Source organism: Perognathus longimembris, chromosome 2 (genome assembly GCF_023159225.1).
Source record: "Perognathus longimembris pacificus isolate PPM17 chromosome 2, ASM2315922v1, whole genome shotgun sequence".
NCBI classification, from domain to species: domain Eukaryota; kingdom Metazoa; phylum Chordata; class Mammalia; order Rodentia; family Heteromyidae; genus Perognathus; species Perognathus longimembris.
Genome location: NC_063162.1, coordinates 44,958,992 through 44,974,560, shown reverse-complemented (window position 1 = coordinate 44,974,560; position 15,569 = coordinate 44,958,992). Strand labels below are relative to the sequence as shown.

Below are 15,569 nucleotides of genomic sequence, written 5' to 3'. Positions count from 1 at the left end.
GTAGAGCAGTTACCTAGTATGTGAGGCAAGAAAAAAAAGCAAAGCATGTAAGAGAGAGGGAAGTTACTTACTGGGAGTCCGGGTCTTCCAGTGGGGCCCTGAAATAAAGGGGTGAAGAATGAAGTCAACTCAGGTCAGTGTCAAATAACTCAGGTAGGTCTCCTGTACACTAGGAACCTCTGTTACTTAACGAACAAAATTCAGGGGTGACTTGATCACCAGGTAGGCTTCCTTTCCCTTCTATTACCCATCCATCCACCCATCCATCTATCAATCCATCTATCCATCCATCCACCCACCCACCCACCTACTCATCCACCACCCACCCACCTACTCATCATCCATCCATCCATCCATCCATCCATCCATCCATCCATCCATCCAAAATAGCATTTCTCTGGGTCCTGTAGGAACAGGAAACAGGAAGATGATTTGATCCCTTTGTGTACCAGGGATCCTGAAGGAAGTGCATCCCTGTCTCTGAGTCCTTCTGTCTCACCCAGTCACTTCTGGATGATGCAGGACAGAGGTGCCTGGTAACTCCTAGGAAGTTCCTGACCTGCCACATCCGAGCTGATGGCGCCTGACCATGGGGGTGTAGCCCACATCCCCCAAGGGGTGTGTGATCAGTGTTAGACTACCTATTCCACCATGGGTGGGTGCAGGGTGGGGTGGGGGCAGAAGCAGGGAGGTTGGAGTCTGGCATGTTTTCACTGAATACAGCTCTCTGATTTTCCCAAACCCTGACTCAGAACCCTAGTATTCCTGCTTGGTACATGTCTGTACATATACTAAAGAGTCCATAAAATACACCTGAAATCCCACTGCAAAGAAGAAAACAACAGCCCAGGTGTGGTAGTACATATCTGTAATCCCAGCACTTGGGGAGCTGAGCAGGAGTTTGAGGCCAGCATAGGCTACATAGAAAAACCCTGTCTTAAAAGCAAAATCAACAAACAAAAACAAATGGAGAAAGAAAAATAAAAGCTATAAAACATTCAATAAAATGCCTTATTCAGGGCTGGGCATGGTTTTGCATGCATGTAATCTCGGCTAGTCAGGAGGTAGAGGCAGGAAGACTGTGGTTGATAGACCAGGCAAAATTAGCAAGCAACTCTGTCTGAAAAACAAACTTAAAAAGAAAAGAAGAAAAGGAGAAAGATGGCGTCGACGGAATAGGGAGGCACCCCGACTCGCTCCAACTGAATAGCGAGCTGGGAACTCCAACACCCAACACCCCATCAAGAACCCAGCAAAACCAGCATCCAGAAGCAGTGGAGAAACGCAGGAAAACAAAAAGGAGCAAAAAAGAAGAACCGAAAAACTACACGGAGCCGGAGATTCTCCGGGGCACCCTCCCCCCACCAGCCGACCATGGCCCAAACAGGGTCAGGCTGGGAAAGGGGAACCCGGCGATCGGCAGACAGGCTGCCAGGAGCGCAGAATTCATATAGCGGGAGACCCCACGGACACAAGGCAGGGTGCAGACCAAGACACACACCGGCAGCGACGAGAAGTTCGGGTCCACACCGGATTTGGACAAGGGAACCCAGCGCGGCAGGAAGAGGGAACCAGGGAAGCCACCACGACACTTCGCCAACCTCTGAAGGACCAACGGCTGTGCGGGACACACACACAAAGCAGCAAAAGGGCCGGGGGACGGCCAGCAGTGCAAGCCTCACCCGAGGCGCCTGGACCTCGCAGACTTTTAAAACTAAATCACAGGCGCTGGTGGGCAGTACCAGCCCAGCACGGTCACCTGAGCCTGATCACGTCCCCCTCTCGCAGCAGAGGCGAGGTCTGAGGGTGCCAAGCCACACCCGGACAGTCGATCCCACTGGGCCCCACACATACCGCCCCCACCAACGGACTCGCAGGAGGGCGTAAGCACTACCCAACAACCCGGGGCTCGCTCTGGGAGGCATATCCCGCTAAAGTGCCTGTTGTAGTGGATGCACAGCGCACAGGAGGGCGGGGCCCCCGGCGACAGAGCCCGCTCTGGTAGGCGTACCCTGCACTGGTGGGCGGGGCCACAGCGGCAGCACATGCTGCCATAGACACGCCTACACAGAAGGGAGGGAAGATCTACACAGACCTCCAGATGCGCAAATCACAAAGAAACATAACTCAGTTCATCAAAGGGCAAGCCAACTCGCCAGCTCCAAAAAGCAGCACGACTGAAGAGGAGATGGAGACTAAAAAAGCAAATGAGGCCATGTGAACAGGAATGATTGAAAGCGTCAGAAATGAAATCAGAAAACAATTCCAGGAGTTTAGAGCGGAAATCTGGAAGGACACCCAGGAAGCCAAGAAAGAAATGGAAGCAAAAATGGATACAATGCAAGCCTGCTTTAAAGAAATGGAAGCAAAAATGGATACAATGCAAGCCGCCTTTAAAGAAAATCTTCACATCCTGAGAATTGAAATGCATGAAAAAATAGATTTAAAATACAACTCTTTAAAGGAAGAAATTTCCACGATCAGAGCTGATATGACAACCATAAATAGCTCTCTGACATCCATAAACTCCACAATTGAAACCATAACACAAAGAGTGGACCATATAGAATCCAGAATCTCTCGCCTGGACGATGAAGCAGCTGACAACAACCAGAAAATGACCACACTCCAAGAAAAGGTGAAGCTTCAGGGAAGACTAATCCAGGAACTAATGGACAAAGACAAAAGATATAATCTGCATAATTGGAATAGAAGAAGGAGCCGAATACCAGAACAGAGGGCTTAATCATGTTCTCAATAAAGTTATTGCAGAAAACTTCCCCAATCTCACAGGAGACCCCATCCAGGTAACCGAAGCCTATAGGACACCTGGCAGGCCAGACCCCAGGAAAGCCACCCCAAGGTGGCACATAATATTCAAGACTACAGACCTCAAGGTTAAAGAGCAAATTCTGAATTCAGCCAAAGCGAAGAAGGAAACTTTTTTCAATGGGAAGAGGATTCGAATAACATCCGACTTATCCACACAAACTTACCAAGCTCGAAGTGAGTGGAAGAACACCATCCAAGTACTTCAGAATAACAATTTACAACCTCGGATCAAATATCCAGCGAAACTGGAGTTCACATTCGAAGGGAGAACCAGATCTTTCCACACCAAAGAGGAGCTAAAGGAATATGTGAATAAAAAACCAGCCCTACAGCGAATATTAAGAGGGGAACCCCACCCAACAGAGATCGTGAAAGACACACAGACAGAATCAGAAAGAAACTTCAATAGCCAAAGTCCAGCAGAAAGACCAGCTCACTAAAGACAAGAAAAAAAAAAGAGGAAAAAACAGCCCAACAAGAAAATGGAAGGAGAAAAAACACCCTTATCCTTGATCTCTTTAAATATAAATGGTTTAAACTCCCCGATAAAGAGGAGCAGACTGGCAGAATGGATTCGCAAACAAAAAGTTGACATCTGCTGTCTACAAGAGACCCACCTTACAGCAAGGGACAAAAACAGGCTTCGAATGAAAGGATGGAGCAAGATCTACCAAGCAAATGCACCCACCAAAACGGCAGGTGTAGCCATTCTGATCTCAGACAAGCTGGACTTCTCATTAAAGTCCACTCAAAAAGACAAAGAAGGACACTACATATTAATACAAGGAAAAATCCAGAATCAAGACATCACGGTGATAAATGTATACTCACCGAACAAAAGAGGCCCTACATATGTCAAGCAAATTCTCACAGAACTACAGAACAAGATAGACCCAAACACAATCATAGTGGGTGACTTTAATACTCCTCTCTCTCCAAGAGACAGATCCAACACCCAGAGGATCAGCAAGGGAGCTGAGGACCTAAATAACACCATTTCCCAAATGGATCTAACAGACCTATATAGAACCTTCCACCCTACAGAGACCCAGTACACCTTCTTTTCAGCAGCCCATGGATCATATTCCAAAATAGACCACGTCATAGCCCACACAAAGAACCTCAGCAAATACAAAAGTATTGATGTCATCCCATGTATTATATCTGATCACAGTGGATTAAAGGTAACTCCTCAACAACAAAGGATACCACAGAGGCTATACACACTCTTGGAGGCTAAATGCCACGCTGCTATCCAACACTTGGGCCACAGACCAAATTAAAGATGAAATCAACGAATTCATAAGCCACAATGACAAAGAAAACACATCACAAAGAAACCTATGGGACACAGCTAAGGCAGTACTGAGGGGCAAGATCATTGCACTCAGCACCCACATTAAAAGAATGGAAACAGAGCAGGTGAATACCCTCACGATGAAACTAAAACAACTGGAGAAACAAGAAATGACAGAATCTAAAACGACTAGGAGGGGAGAGATCACAAAGATTAAAGAGATAAATCTGACTGAAAATAGAAAGACCATTCAACAAATAAATAAGACTAGGGCTGGGGATATAGCCTAGTGGCAAGAGTGCCTGCCTCGGATACACGAGGCCCTAGGTTCGATTCCCCAGCACCACATATACAGAAAACGGCCAGAAGCGGCGCTGTGGCTCAAGTGGCAGAGTGCTAGCCTTGAGCTGGAAGAAGCCAGGGACAGTGCTCAGGCCCTGAGTCCAAGGCCCAGGACTGGCCAAAAAAAAAAAAATCAAAAAAAAAAAATAAATAAGACTAAAAGCTGGTTCTTTGAGAAAATAAACAAAATTGACAGACCCCTTGCAAGACTTACAAAAAAAAGAAGAGAAGAGACTCATATACGTAAAATCAGGGACTCCCCCGGAAAAATTACAAGTACACACGATATTCAAACAATTATAAGGAGCTATTTCCAAAACCTCTACTCAGCAAAAAACAATAATTCTACAGAAATGGATCAATTCTTAGAGAAGTACAAACTGCCCAAACTGAACCAAGATGAAATAAATGAACTAAATAAACCAATAACTTACGGTGAAATACAGAAGGTAATCAAGAACCTCCCTACTAAGAAAAGCCCAGGCCCAGATGGATTCACCAATGAATTCTACAAAACCTTTAGTGAGGAGCTAATACCAATACTCCTCAAACTCTTCCGCGAAATAGAAACAGAGGGAGAAATCCCAAACTCATTCTATGAAGCTAATATCATACTCATTCCCAAACCAGGCAAAGACCCAACAAAAAAAGAGAACTACAGACCAATATCACTAATGAACACAGATGCAAAACTCCTCAATAAAATATTAGCTAACAGGATCCAGAAACTGATCAAGAAAATCATACATCATGACCAAGTAGGCTTCATCCCTCAGTCACAAGGATGGTTCAACATCCGTAAATCAATCAACGTAATTCACCACATAAACAGATCTAAAATTAAGAATTACATTGTTATCTCAGTCGATGCCCAAAAAGCCTTTGACAAAATACAACATCCATACCTATTAAAAGCTTTGGAGAGAACAGGAATAGATGGAACATTCCTCAAAACAATAAAAGCCATATACAACAGACCAACTGCTAATATCATATTAAATGGAGAGAAACTTAAATCATTCCCCCTAAACTCAGGAACAAGACAAGGATGCCCACTCTCCCCACTTCTGTTCAACATAGTGCTGGAATTCCTAGCCATAGCAATAAGGCAAGAGGAGGACATCAAAGGGATCCACATCGGCAAGGAAGAAATCAAGTTATCCCTATTTGCAGATGACGTGATCTTAGATCTGAAAGACCCAAAAAACTCAGTCCCCAAACTCCTACACCTAATAAACCATTTTGGCAAAGTAGCAGCATACAAAATCAATCCACAAAAGTCAGCAGCTTTTCTGTACACCAGCAGTAGACAAACAGAAAAGGAAATTATGGAAACAATTCCATTTACAGTAGCCAAAAAAAAGAATAAAGTACCTAGGGATCAACTTAACCAAGGACGTGACGGACCTATTCAATGAAAACTACAAAAATCTAATAAGGGAAATCAAAGAAGACACAAGGAGATGGAAAGACCTCCCATGCTCATGGGTAGGCAGAATCAATATAGTGAAAATGGCCATATTGCCCAAATTGTTATACAAATTCAATGCAATCCCTATCAAAATCCCAGTCACATTCTTCACTGAAATGGAGAAACCAATCCATAAATTCATATGGAACAGCAAAAAACCTAGAATAGCCAAAGCAATTCTAGGCAAAAAAAATAGTGCAGGAGGTATCACCATACCAGACTTCAAGCTCTACTACAAGGCCATCATAACAAAAACAGCATGGTATTGGTATAAAAACAGATCGGAAGACCAGTGGATTAGAATTGAAGACCCAGAAATAAAACTGCACTCTTACAGCCAACTGATATTCGACAAAGGAGCTAAAGACATACAATGGAATAAACATAGCCTCTTCAACTACTGGTGCTGGGAGAACTGGGCAGCCATATGCAGAAAACTCAAAGTAGACCCAAGCCTATCACCATGCACCAAGATCAACTCAAAATGGATCAAGGACCTCAACATCAGACCTGAATCCTTGAAACTACTGAAGGACAGAGTAGGAAAGACACTAGAACTTATAGGCACAGGAAGGAACTTCCTGAATAGAGTCCCAGGGGCTCAACAAATAGGGGAAAGACTTGACAAATGGGACTACTACAAATGAAAAAGTTTCTGCACAGCTAAGGTCATAGCCACCAAAATAGAAAGACAGCCAACGATATGGGAAAGGATATTTACCAGCACAGCAACAGACAAAGGCCTGATATCGGTCATCTACAGAGAACTCAAAAAACTAAGCCCCTCCAAGCCCAATAAACCTATTAGGAAATGGGCAAAAGAGCTAAAGAGAGACTTCACAAGAGAAGATATAAAAATGGCAAAGAAAAACATGAGGAAATGCTCAACATCCCTGCTAGTAAAGGAAATGCAAATAAAAACAACCCTGAGATACCACCTCACCCCAGTTAGAATGGCCTATACTCTGAACTCAGGAAACAACAAATGCTGGAGGGGCTGTGGGGAAAGAGGAACCCTTCTCCATTGTTGGTGGGAGTGCAAATTAGTACAACCACTTTGGAGAACAGTATGGAGGTTTCTCAAAAAGCTCAATATAGATCTACCCTATGACCCAGCCATACCACTCCTAGGCATCTATCCTAAACAGCAAACCCCAAGATATCAAAAAGACATTTGTACTTCCATGTTTATCGCGGCACAATTCACAATAGCCAAAATATGGAAACAACCCAGATGCCCCTCCACAGACGAATGGATCCAAAAAATATGGTACTTATACACAATGGAATACTACATAGCGATTAGGAATGGTGAAATATTGTTATTCGCAGGGAAATGGTCAGAACTCGAACAAATAATGTTGAGTGAGACAAGCCTAGAACACAGAAAACAAAGGGGCATGATCTCCCTGATATATGACTGTTAACAAAGGGAGACGGAGAGACAGTAGAGACCAAGTCTGTGAATACTGTATATGTTCTTGATACATTGTATATTGCATATATGTCTACCTGACCTAGACAAGGGATAGAAAAACAGGTCGTAAAATATCACAAGAAATGTACACACTGCCCTACTATGTAACTGCACCCTCTTTGCACAACACCTTGTAAAAAAATTTATGTTCAATTAATAAAAAAAATAATAAAATAAAAAGAAAAGAAAAACCCTAAAAGCAAAAGGATTGAAGGCGTGGCTCTGAGTTTAATCTATTCTAACAAACACACAGAAGAAGCCCTGGTAATAATAATTATTATCATAGCAGCATGCACAGGAGACAGCTAGAGTAAAAAAAAAAAAAGTCCAGAGGCTTGAACTCAGGGCCTGGGGCGCTGACTCTAAGCTTTTCTGCTCAAGGCTAGTGTTCTACCACTAGAGCCACAGAGCCACTTCCAGTTTGGAGGGATGGTTGAGTGGAGATAAGAGTCTCACAGACTTTCCTGTCCTGGCTGTCTTTGAACTGTGGTCCTCAGATGTCAGGCTCCTAAGTAGCTAGGATTACAGGCATGCATGAACCACCAGCACCTGGCCATTGTGCCTTTTTAGCTCTGAATTCTGACTTCCAGTTGGATCTGGCACAGAGGTAACTGAGAAGCTGCCCTAACAGTGGTTTCCTGGTGTGTCATGAACCCCGTGCAAAGAGGAGAGAGACTCCTGGGGAGACCCTCAGGAGCTGAGGCCTTGTCCTGGCATGGAGGGGCTGTGGGGTGGAGATGTCATAGGAAGAAAGATGGCACCTTCCAGCCCAGATGCTTTGGAGTCAGCCTGCCTTTGTTCAATCTTACCAATATTAAGGCACCATGTCTGTTTCCTCCTCTGGAAAAATGGTGGAACAATCATCACCTGTCTTTTAGGATTAAGTGAGATACTGTAGTCAAAGCACTAAGCACTGGAGTTTCATGTACTCTTGCAGCTTGAGTCTTACAAACCCTGCTTTCCTCTTTGCCTTGATCACCAGGGAGCTCAAAGTCAAATATTCCTGCCTCTTCTCTCTATTCTCCACTCTTGATTTCTTATCTAGTTTAAAAGCCTCTTCATGGAATGAGGTAGGATAGAAGCAAATGAAATAACCAAAAATTCACAGAGTCATTTATTCCTTAATTTTTCTTGTGCGTGGCAGTACTGTGGATTGAAATCAGGCCCTTATGCTTGCTAGGCAGGTGCTCTACCACTGAGCTACACCACCAGCCCACCTTCCTTCAAATTAAAGGTTTACAAGAATCTTGTGGATGGGGCTGGGAATATGGCTTAGCAGCAGAATGCTTGCCTTGCATGCATGAAGCCCTAGGTTCGATTCCTCAGCACCACATACACAGAAAAAGCCAGAAGTGGCGCTGTGACTCTAGAGTGCTAGCCTTGAGCACAAAGAAGCCAGGGACAGTGCTCAGGCCCTGAGTCCAAGCCCCAGGACTGGCAAAAAAAAAAAAAAAGAAGAAGAAGAAGAATCTTGTAGATGATCTAGGATAGCCGTGTTCTTAAGATGAGGCAAGTCAATGTATTTTAAGCAGAAAATATACACAGAAACTGAATATTCATTTACATATACGTTTTTCCCAATACCATGTGAGGCGGACACCACTACTATCTCCATTTTACTGAAACAAACAGGATAAATAATTTGCTGAAGTCAGGTTATAGTACCTCATGCCTATAATCCTGGATACTCAGGAGGCTGAGATCTGAAGATAGAGGTTTGAAGCCAGCTTGGGCAGGAAAGTCCATGAGATGCTTATCTCCAACTAACCACCAGAAAACGGGAAGTAGAGCTATGGCTCAAAGTGGTAGAGCACTAGTCCCGAGCAAAAGAGCTCAGGGACCTGAGTTCAAGGCTCATTATACCACCACCACACCAAAATAATAATAATAAATCATAACAATTTTCTGAGTCCATAGGTAGGGACTGGGCACAGAAGAAGGTCTGGCCAGAGCCCATGTTGGTCACCAATGTCATACAGTGAGTAGACACTTGCTTGTATTTCAGCGAGGATCAATGTAGTCCTCCTGTTTTAACCTCACAGTTTCCAATATTAAGAAAGCTCCTCAACTTCCAAGTCATTTTCTCTAGCAACCTGGAAGACAAGAGATTAGTGGATTGTGGTTTGAGGCCAGGTGTGGGCAAAAAGAAGTTCAAGAGATCCCATCTCAATCAATGGCTGCAGAAAGTAGCATGCACTCATCATCCCAGCCGTGGGGACACACAAGTAGGAGGTTCACAGTTCAGGCCAGCCTAGTATAAAGCAAGACTAACTTTGAAAATAAAATGAAGTGAAAAGGGCCTGGAGGCATGGTTCAAGTGGCAGAGTGCCTGCCTAGCAAGTGTGAAACCAGAATGGCTAAATGGTTATGTCACATTGATCAGCAAGGTTTGCTGTGGGCACGAGGGGCAGAGCAGTGGTGCTGTGACTTCAATGGTTCCAGTAGGGACCTCCAGTTGGAAGACAGAGACAGCCTCTGGAGATAACCAGAGGGCAGAAGTAAAACATGGCTAACTCTCACCTCTGGCCTACAGCATCCTCCTTTCTAAAGATGTGGAAAAAACAGGGCTGAGGAGGTGATTCAGCCCTGGCTGACTTTCTATCTCCTCCTCCTGCCTTGTGATGGTTTCAGCTAATGCTAGGCAAAAATTCTGGGCTCTCAACAGGAGGGGAAAGCTACCTGGGCCCTGCTCACTCCATGGTTCAGCTGGTGGCCAGTTGGGCAGAGACTAGGCGCAGAGACTCCTATCTGCTTCCTCAGTGTCTATTCACCACCGCAGACCCCAGGAGTGGCCGTGTCCACTCCAGCTACCAACACAGTCCAGGTCCGGCTAGCACAATCTCTTAGGATGCTAAACTTCTGCTGCATAAAGGACCCTGAAGTAAGTCAGGGCCAATGTCCTCAGCAGCTCTGGGGAAATTACATGTGGATAGGCCCCAGATGGGGAAGGAGGTAGAAACTCTTCAGGCTTCAGAAAAAGAAAGAGGAGGAGGAGGGGAGGAGGAGGAGGTGGAGGGGAGAAGGAGGTAGAGGGGAGAAGGAGGAGGAGGAAGAGGATGAAGAGGAGGAAGAGGACGAGGAGGAGGAAGAGGAGGAGGAGGATGAGGAGGAGGAGGAGGAAGAGGAGGAGGAGGAGGAGGAGGAGGAGGAGAGGGAGACACAAATTCTCAGGTCAAAGCTCCCATGGCCATTTTATGTTAGAAGATGGATGGCAAGGATTGCAATCTAACATCCCAAATACACCACAATAAATCACCTTCCCCTCTTCTGGGAATGATAAGCATTTCTTTTCTTGGTGTGTCCTACCAGCCAGGATCTCAATCAGAGACCCTCTGTGGGTATGAGGGTGTTTTCTGGAATATTCAATAATGGTCTCATTAAAAACAAAACAAAAACCAGGCAGGCTGCTCTCTGAGTGAGGGATAGGATGAGGTGGATTTCAGTAACTTTAAGAAAGATCTGATGTGAGACTCAGCCCGCTTATCTCTAGTCCCTAGCTCCCCCAGCGCCCTCTGGGTCTTTTGTTGGGATATCAAGTGCTGTCCCTCTAAAAGCATGTGCTAGGATTCTCTGGATCCATTACCTCGGAGAGACAGCTCCTTGGGCTCTTCTCAGGTTCTCTGGAGATGGCTCAGCTTCCCACCCACCCTGGGAGTGAGGATGGGGAAGAAGAGTGGATGACATGCCTGCCTCTACCATCACAGGCTCTGCCTGCCCCAGGAGAGCTGGCCAGAACAGAGCTGCCCATGCAGGGGTGTGGCCATCACACACACTCGGAGCTACGCCCTGACCTGGTTTTCTGGACAGGGTGGAGCTGTTCAAGGGGGAGGAACTGAGCAGGGGTGATTGCCTTTCTAATACCTGCTGCTTCTTTGATCATGGCTGCTTCTTGGAGGGGAAGGGGAGAGGGCAAAGGAGTTGTTCCAACAAGGGTCCAACCTATTTTTTGGAATGAAATTATGGCCTACTTTGCCCTGCAGCAGCCATTGTCAGAGCTGTGTGCAAAAGCACAACGGGGGCCTCCTCCTCCATGTGAACTTCTGGAAGGGACCCTGAAGCAGTCTGCACAGGTCTCCCCTGAAAGACAGCCAGAGATGACTGTCAGCATCCCACCCAGGACCCTGTTACCAGTAGATGACATAGGCTTTCAGACATGAGCCGGCTGGCCACAGCGTACTTACAGGAGGTCCTGAAAGAGAGAAAGAGTGCCCTGGTCAGTGTCACTGCTGCCAGCAGGGGGGGTGGCGGGGGATGGTGGTGTAGGGAGGCCACCTTAGATGCAGCAATCGTGACTTCTTCAGCAGAGGGTTTTCTGAAAGTTTGTGTTTTCCTGGCTCTCTTTTCACTGGTGTAAGCTCTAGCTTCTTGATCTCATCTTCAAATTTTTATTATTGGATGAGAAACCCCGGGCTCAGCCCTGCAGGGGACCTAATAAGGATTCCCCAGGCCTCAAGCTTCCTGCCCCACAAATATGGGCTCTTTAGAACCAGTCTGAACTCACATTGCAGTTTGCTTTGCATGGCATGGAGCAGAGAGCACTAAGGCACAAAGACACAGATCACGACTACAGAACCCAGAGAGCTCAGGATGATGGGTGCTGCTCTGCCAGCTTCCCACACTCACAATGCAAAAGGGGTGTGTGGGGGGGGGCAGGGAGACAGGCAGGCAGGAGTGGGGCACTCAGTTCCCTGCCTGACACTATGGGCTGCCATGCCTTCTGCTAGGCTGTGAGTCAAGTATCCTGCCCTCCTGGGTCTGTAGCCCACTGCGGCTCTCTTTAACACCCATCTCGGGGACTCCAGCCCCAGTTCTCCTTCCGTGCAGCCTCTCTTCCCTATGCCCACTCTCCCTCAGAGGGAGACAGGCAGGCAGGAGTGGGGCACTCAGTTCCCTGCCTGACACTATGGGCTGCCATGCCTTCTGCTAGGCTGTGAGTCAAGCTCATGGACCTTAGCAGCAGCCTCAGCTCTTTACTGGCAATGGCCAAGAATAACAAATTCAGGGGGAGCAGAGGGAGTGGGAAAGAAAGGCAGAGAAACAAAACAGCTAAAAAAAAAAAATGGGAACCTAGGATCCCCAGCCATGCTGTGCATCTGCCCATTCCCTGGTGGCCTGGCTGTTCTGCTCAGTGGCCACACCTGTGTTTCTTTCATGCTCAGCCAATAAAGACTCCTCATGTTTTCCCCTTGCTCCTTCTGTTCTCAAACCCGCTGTCTACCTTCCCCTCCTTCATCTGTCCGCCTCTGTGTTCTGGTCCTTATTCAGAAAAATATAGCCCAGATCATGCTGACCTCAGTTGTAGCATTGTAAGGGGGAGCAAAATGTTTTGAATTGAAACAACAACAATAAAATTAGGCGCTGCAGTAATAGGCTGGCGTGGGCAGCCTGCATGCAGGGCTCAGGAACAAGCTGGTTACAGTGTGGCATGTCCAGGGGGAAAATCTTGGATATTTTAGGCTGAGGAGCAGGAAAATGTCACCCAGAACCTGAAAATATGCCATAAGTATTGCCTGCTGGGATTGAAGAGGGGACAGCTGGGAACTTCCAGCCTCCTGGCTGGGAGATGTGTCCCTGGTATGAGAAGTAGGCTGGTGACCAAGTTCAACCTGTGGCAAAGTTTGGATGGTTCAGTCATATGGAAGGAAGATGCCCTGAGCCCACTGAACTTGTCAGGCTCCTGGCTCCTAGGATGGGGTAGTCACTGGGGACACAGGCCCAGGATCAGGTGGCTGCCCTGACCACAGTCTCGTCTGCACAGGTATCTACACGAGCTATCAATCAACTGGGTCCCAGGAGAACAGTTTGCTGAGTCTGTCCTGATAGATATAAATGCTACTGTGGCTTACGCCACAGATCTCAGGAAGCTGAGAGCTGAGGACTGTGGTTCGAAGCCAACCCAGCCAAGAAAGTCCACAAAACTCTTAACTCCAATTAGCTACTAGAAAACCAGAAGTGGATTTGTGGCTCAAAGTGGTAGACAGCTAGCCTTGAGCAAGAAGAGCTTAAGGACAGTGCCTAGGCCCTGAGTCCAAGCCCCATGACCTACCAAGCAAGCAAACAACAAATAAACAAATATAAAAATAAGTAAATGCTACTGTGTACTCTGTGTGGTGGTGGTGGGTTCCATCATGACCACCATTGTCCTTGCACAGACCTTTTCCTAGGTGGCAGGCACAGGTGTCAGCGTTCTCCATTATGAAATGGGTTCTAACATTCCTGGCTTGCTGGGAGACTGAGGCAGAGAAAGGCTGAGCAATTTTCCCATGACCCTATTAGTACCTGGTGGTGCTTCTGGCTTCTGCCTGTCAGTGCCTCTCTTTACTCTCACTCAGAAAGCAGCCACTCTACCCCAATTGCAGGCCGTGTGTTCCTAACCCTCTTTCCCTGGGGCACCCAACCCATTCCCACCTGTCACAGGGTTATCAGCAGGGAGAAAGGCCTGTATATGCAGACACTGTGCTGTGAGATGGGGAAGGGACTCAGGGAGTAGGAAGGGTTTGATCACAAAAGTTTCTGTCAGTTGTGAGGTCACCCTCATTTCTACAGCTTCTCCTGGGAAATCCTTAGGCCATTTGGAGCATCCAACGGCTGTCTGTCTCTATACCCCTCATCTCCTGCCAACTATCACTAGACAAGTCTGCAGTGAGGACCCTTGCATTTCAAAGCAGCCACTTTCCCTGGCATTGGGTTCCATGCCTGGCTGCACTGAGGAATGCAGGATGGGTGTTGTAATGAATCTTGGGTGGTTAGCATTCTGGACTGCCTTCCTTTCAACTACTTCTATATGCTTGCTCATTCACTCAACAAATACCAAGGAATGCTTACTGTGTGTCAGTCACTGTGCTGGGCTGTGGGTATCTAAAGGTGAATGGTCATTTTGCTTTGAGCATGGAAAACTGTATTTTTTTAGAGAAGGTACTGGGGTTTGAACTCAGGGACCCACACTTGTTAGGGCAGATATTTTGCCATTGAAGCACAGCTCTAGCCCCCCCCCCCTTTTTTCTTTGCTCTGGTTAGCTATTCTTTTTCTTATTTATTTTTTTCTGGTAGTGGGGCTTGAATTTGGGGCCTAGGTGCTGTCCCTGAGCTTTTTTGCTCAAGGCTAGTGCTCTACCACTTGGGAACCACAGCACCACTTCTGGGTTTTCTGGTGGTTAATTGGAAATGAGAGTCTCACAGACTTTATTGCCTGGGCTGACATCCGAACTGCGATCCTTAGATCCCAGCCTCCTGAGTAGCTAGGATTACCAGGCACAAGACACTGGCACCTGCCCAGCTGGCTCTTTTTGAGATAGGGTCTCACTTCCTGCCTGTGGTGACTTCACATGTACTTACAGGGAGGACCGCTGTGTCCTCATAAACACCTGTTCAGTGCCCGCTAGGTGAGGGTTGGTGTGCTAGATGCTCAGAGTCAGACACTGCCCCTGTTCTTAGGGGGTGTCAGATTCCTACCCGCCCAAGACCCCTGACCCTCAGACTGGAGGTTTGACAATAGAGAGAGGTAGGGAGGAAGGGAAGTGAGCAGAGCTCACCTCCCCTGCTCCTATCCCTGCCTGCAGAAGACCCTCCAGATCTGCTCCTCTGCTTCTGCCTCTGGGGACAGATTTGTCACATGACTGCTGGCTGCTGGCTTCCTGCTGGCTTCAGGCCCACGTTGAGTTCTTTTGCTCCCATTGGCTCCGTCCCCATGCCACAGGTTGGGACTGGACCTGCCAATCTGCATTCGTCTTTCTGCCTTCTTGGGGCTCTTATTTAATCTTAGCCCATTTGAGCCATGAAACAACCCTGCAAGGTGGCGTGGGAGCCAGGGGCACTAGGGTGCCATCTAGAACCTCCTAGAGCGTTCCTGCAGACCCCAGTCTCTTCTGGCACCAGCCCTGGACAGCTCCCTGCCAGTGGCCACAGGCCTAATGAACAGCAGGGACTGCAAAGGGTGGGTGGGCTCAGCTAGGCCCCTGGCCTCCAGCTCCAGCTCTCTAGCTCTGAGCCAGAGGTAGCTTTCTTCCATCTGTGTCATACTGGCTCCCGCAGAGGACAAGTTTCTGGGACGCCACCTCTGACCCATGGTGCTTCCTGACACTGGATCTTACCACAGCATCCAAGGTTGCAGTGTGAGGCCCGGCTTGGGGCAGCTCTGTGGCCTTACTTGG

At 47.1% G+C, this 15,569-nt stretch overlaps 1 protein-coding gene across 10 annotated transcripts in view; it reads right to left on the bottom strand.

Moving 5' to 3' along the window:
* Positions 1-15,569, bottom strand: part of Col13a1 (collagen type XIII alpha 1 chain) — a 137,888-nt gene that overhangs the window by 75,587 nt on the left and 46,732 nt on the right. For all 10 annotated transcript variants that reach the window (XM_048338929.1, XM_048338921.1, XM_048338927.1 and 7 more), the window contains exons 3-4: positions 11,601-11,608; positions 72-98 (exon numbers count right to left, since the gene is read on the bottom strand). In XM_048338929.1, the coding sequence (XP_048194886.1) occupies positions 72-98; positions 11,601-11,608 (35 nt within the window). The remainder of the gene's footprint in view (positions 1-71; positions 99-11,600; positions 11,609-15,569) is intronic.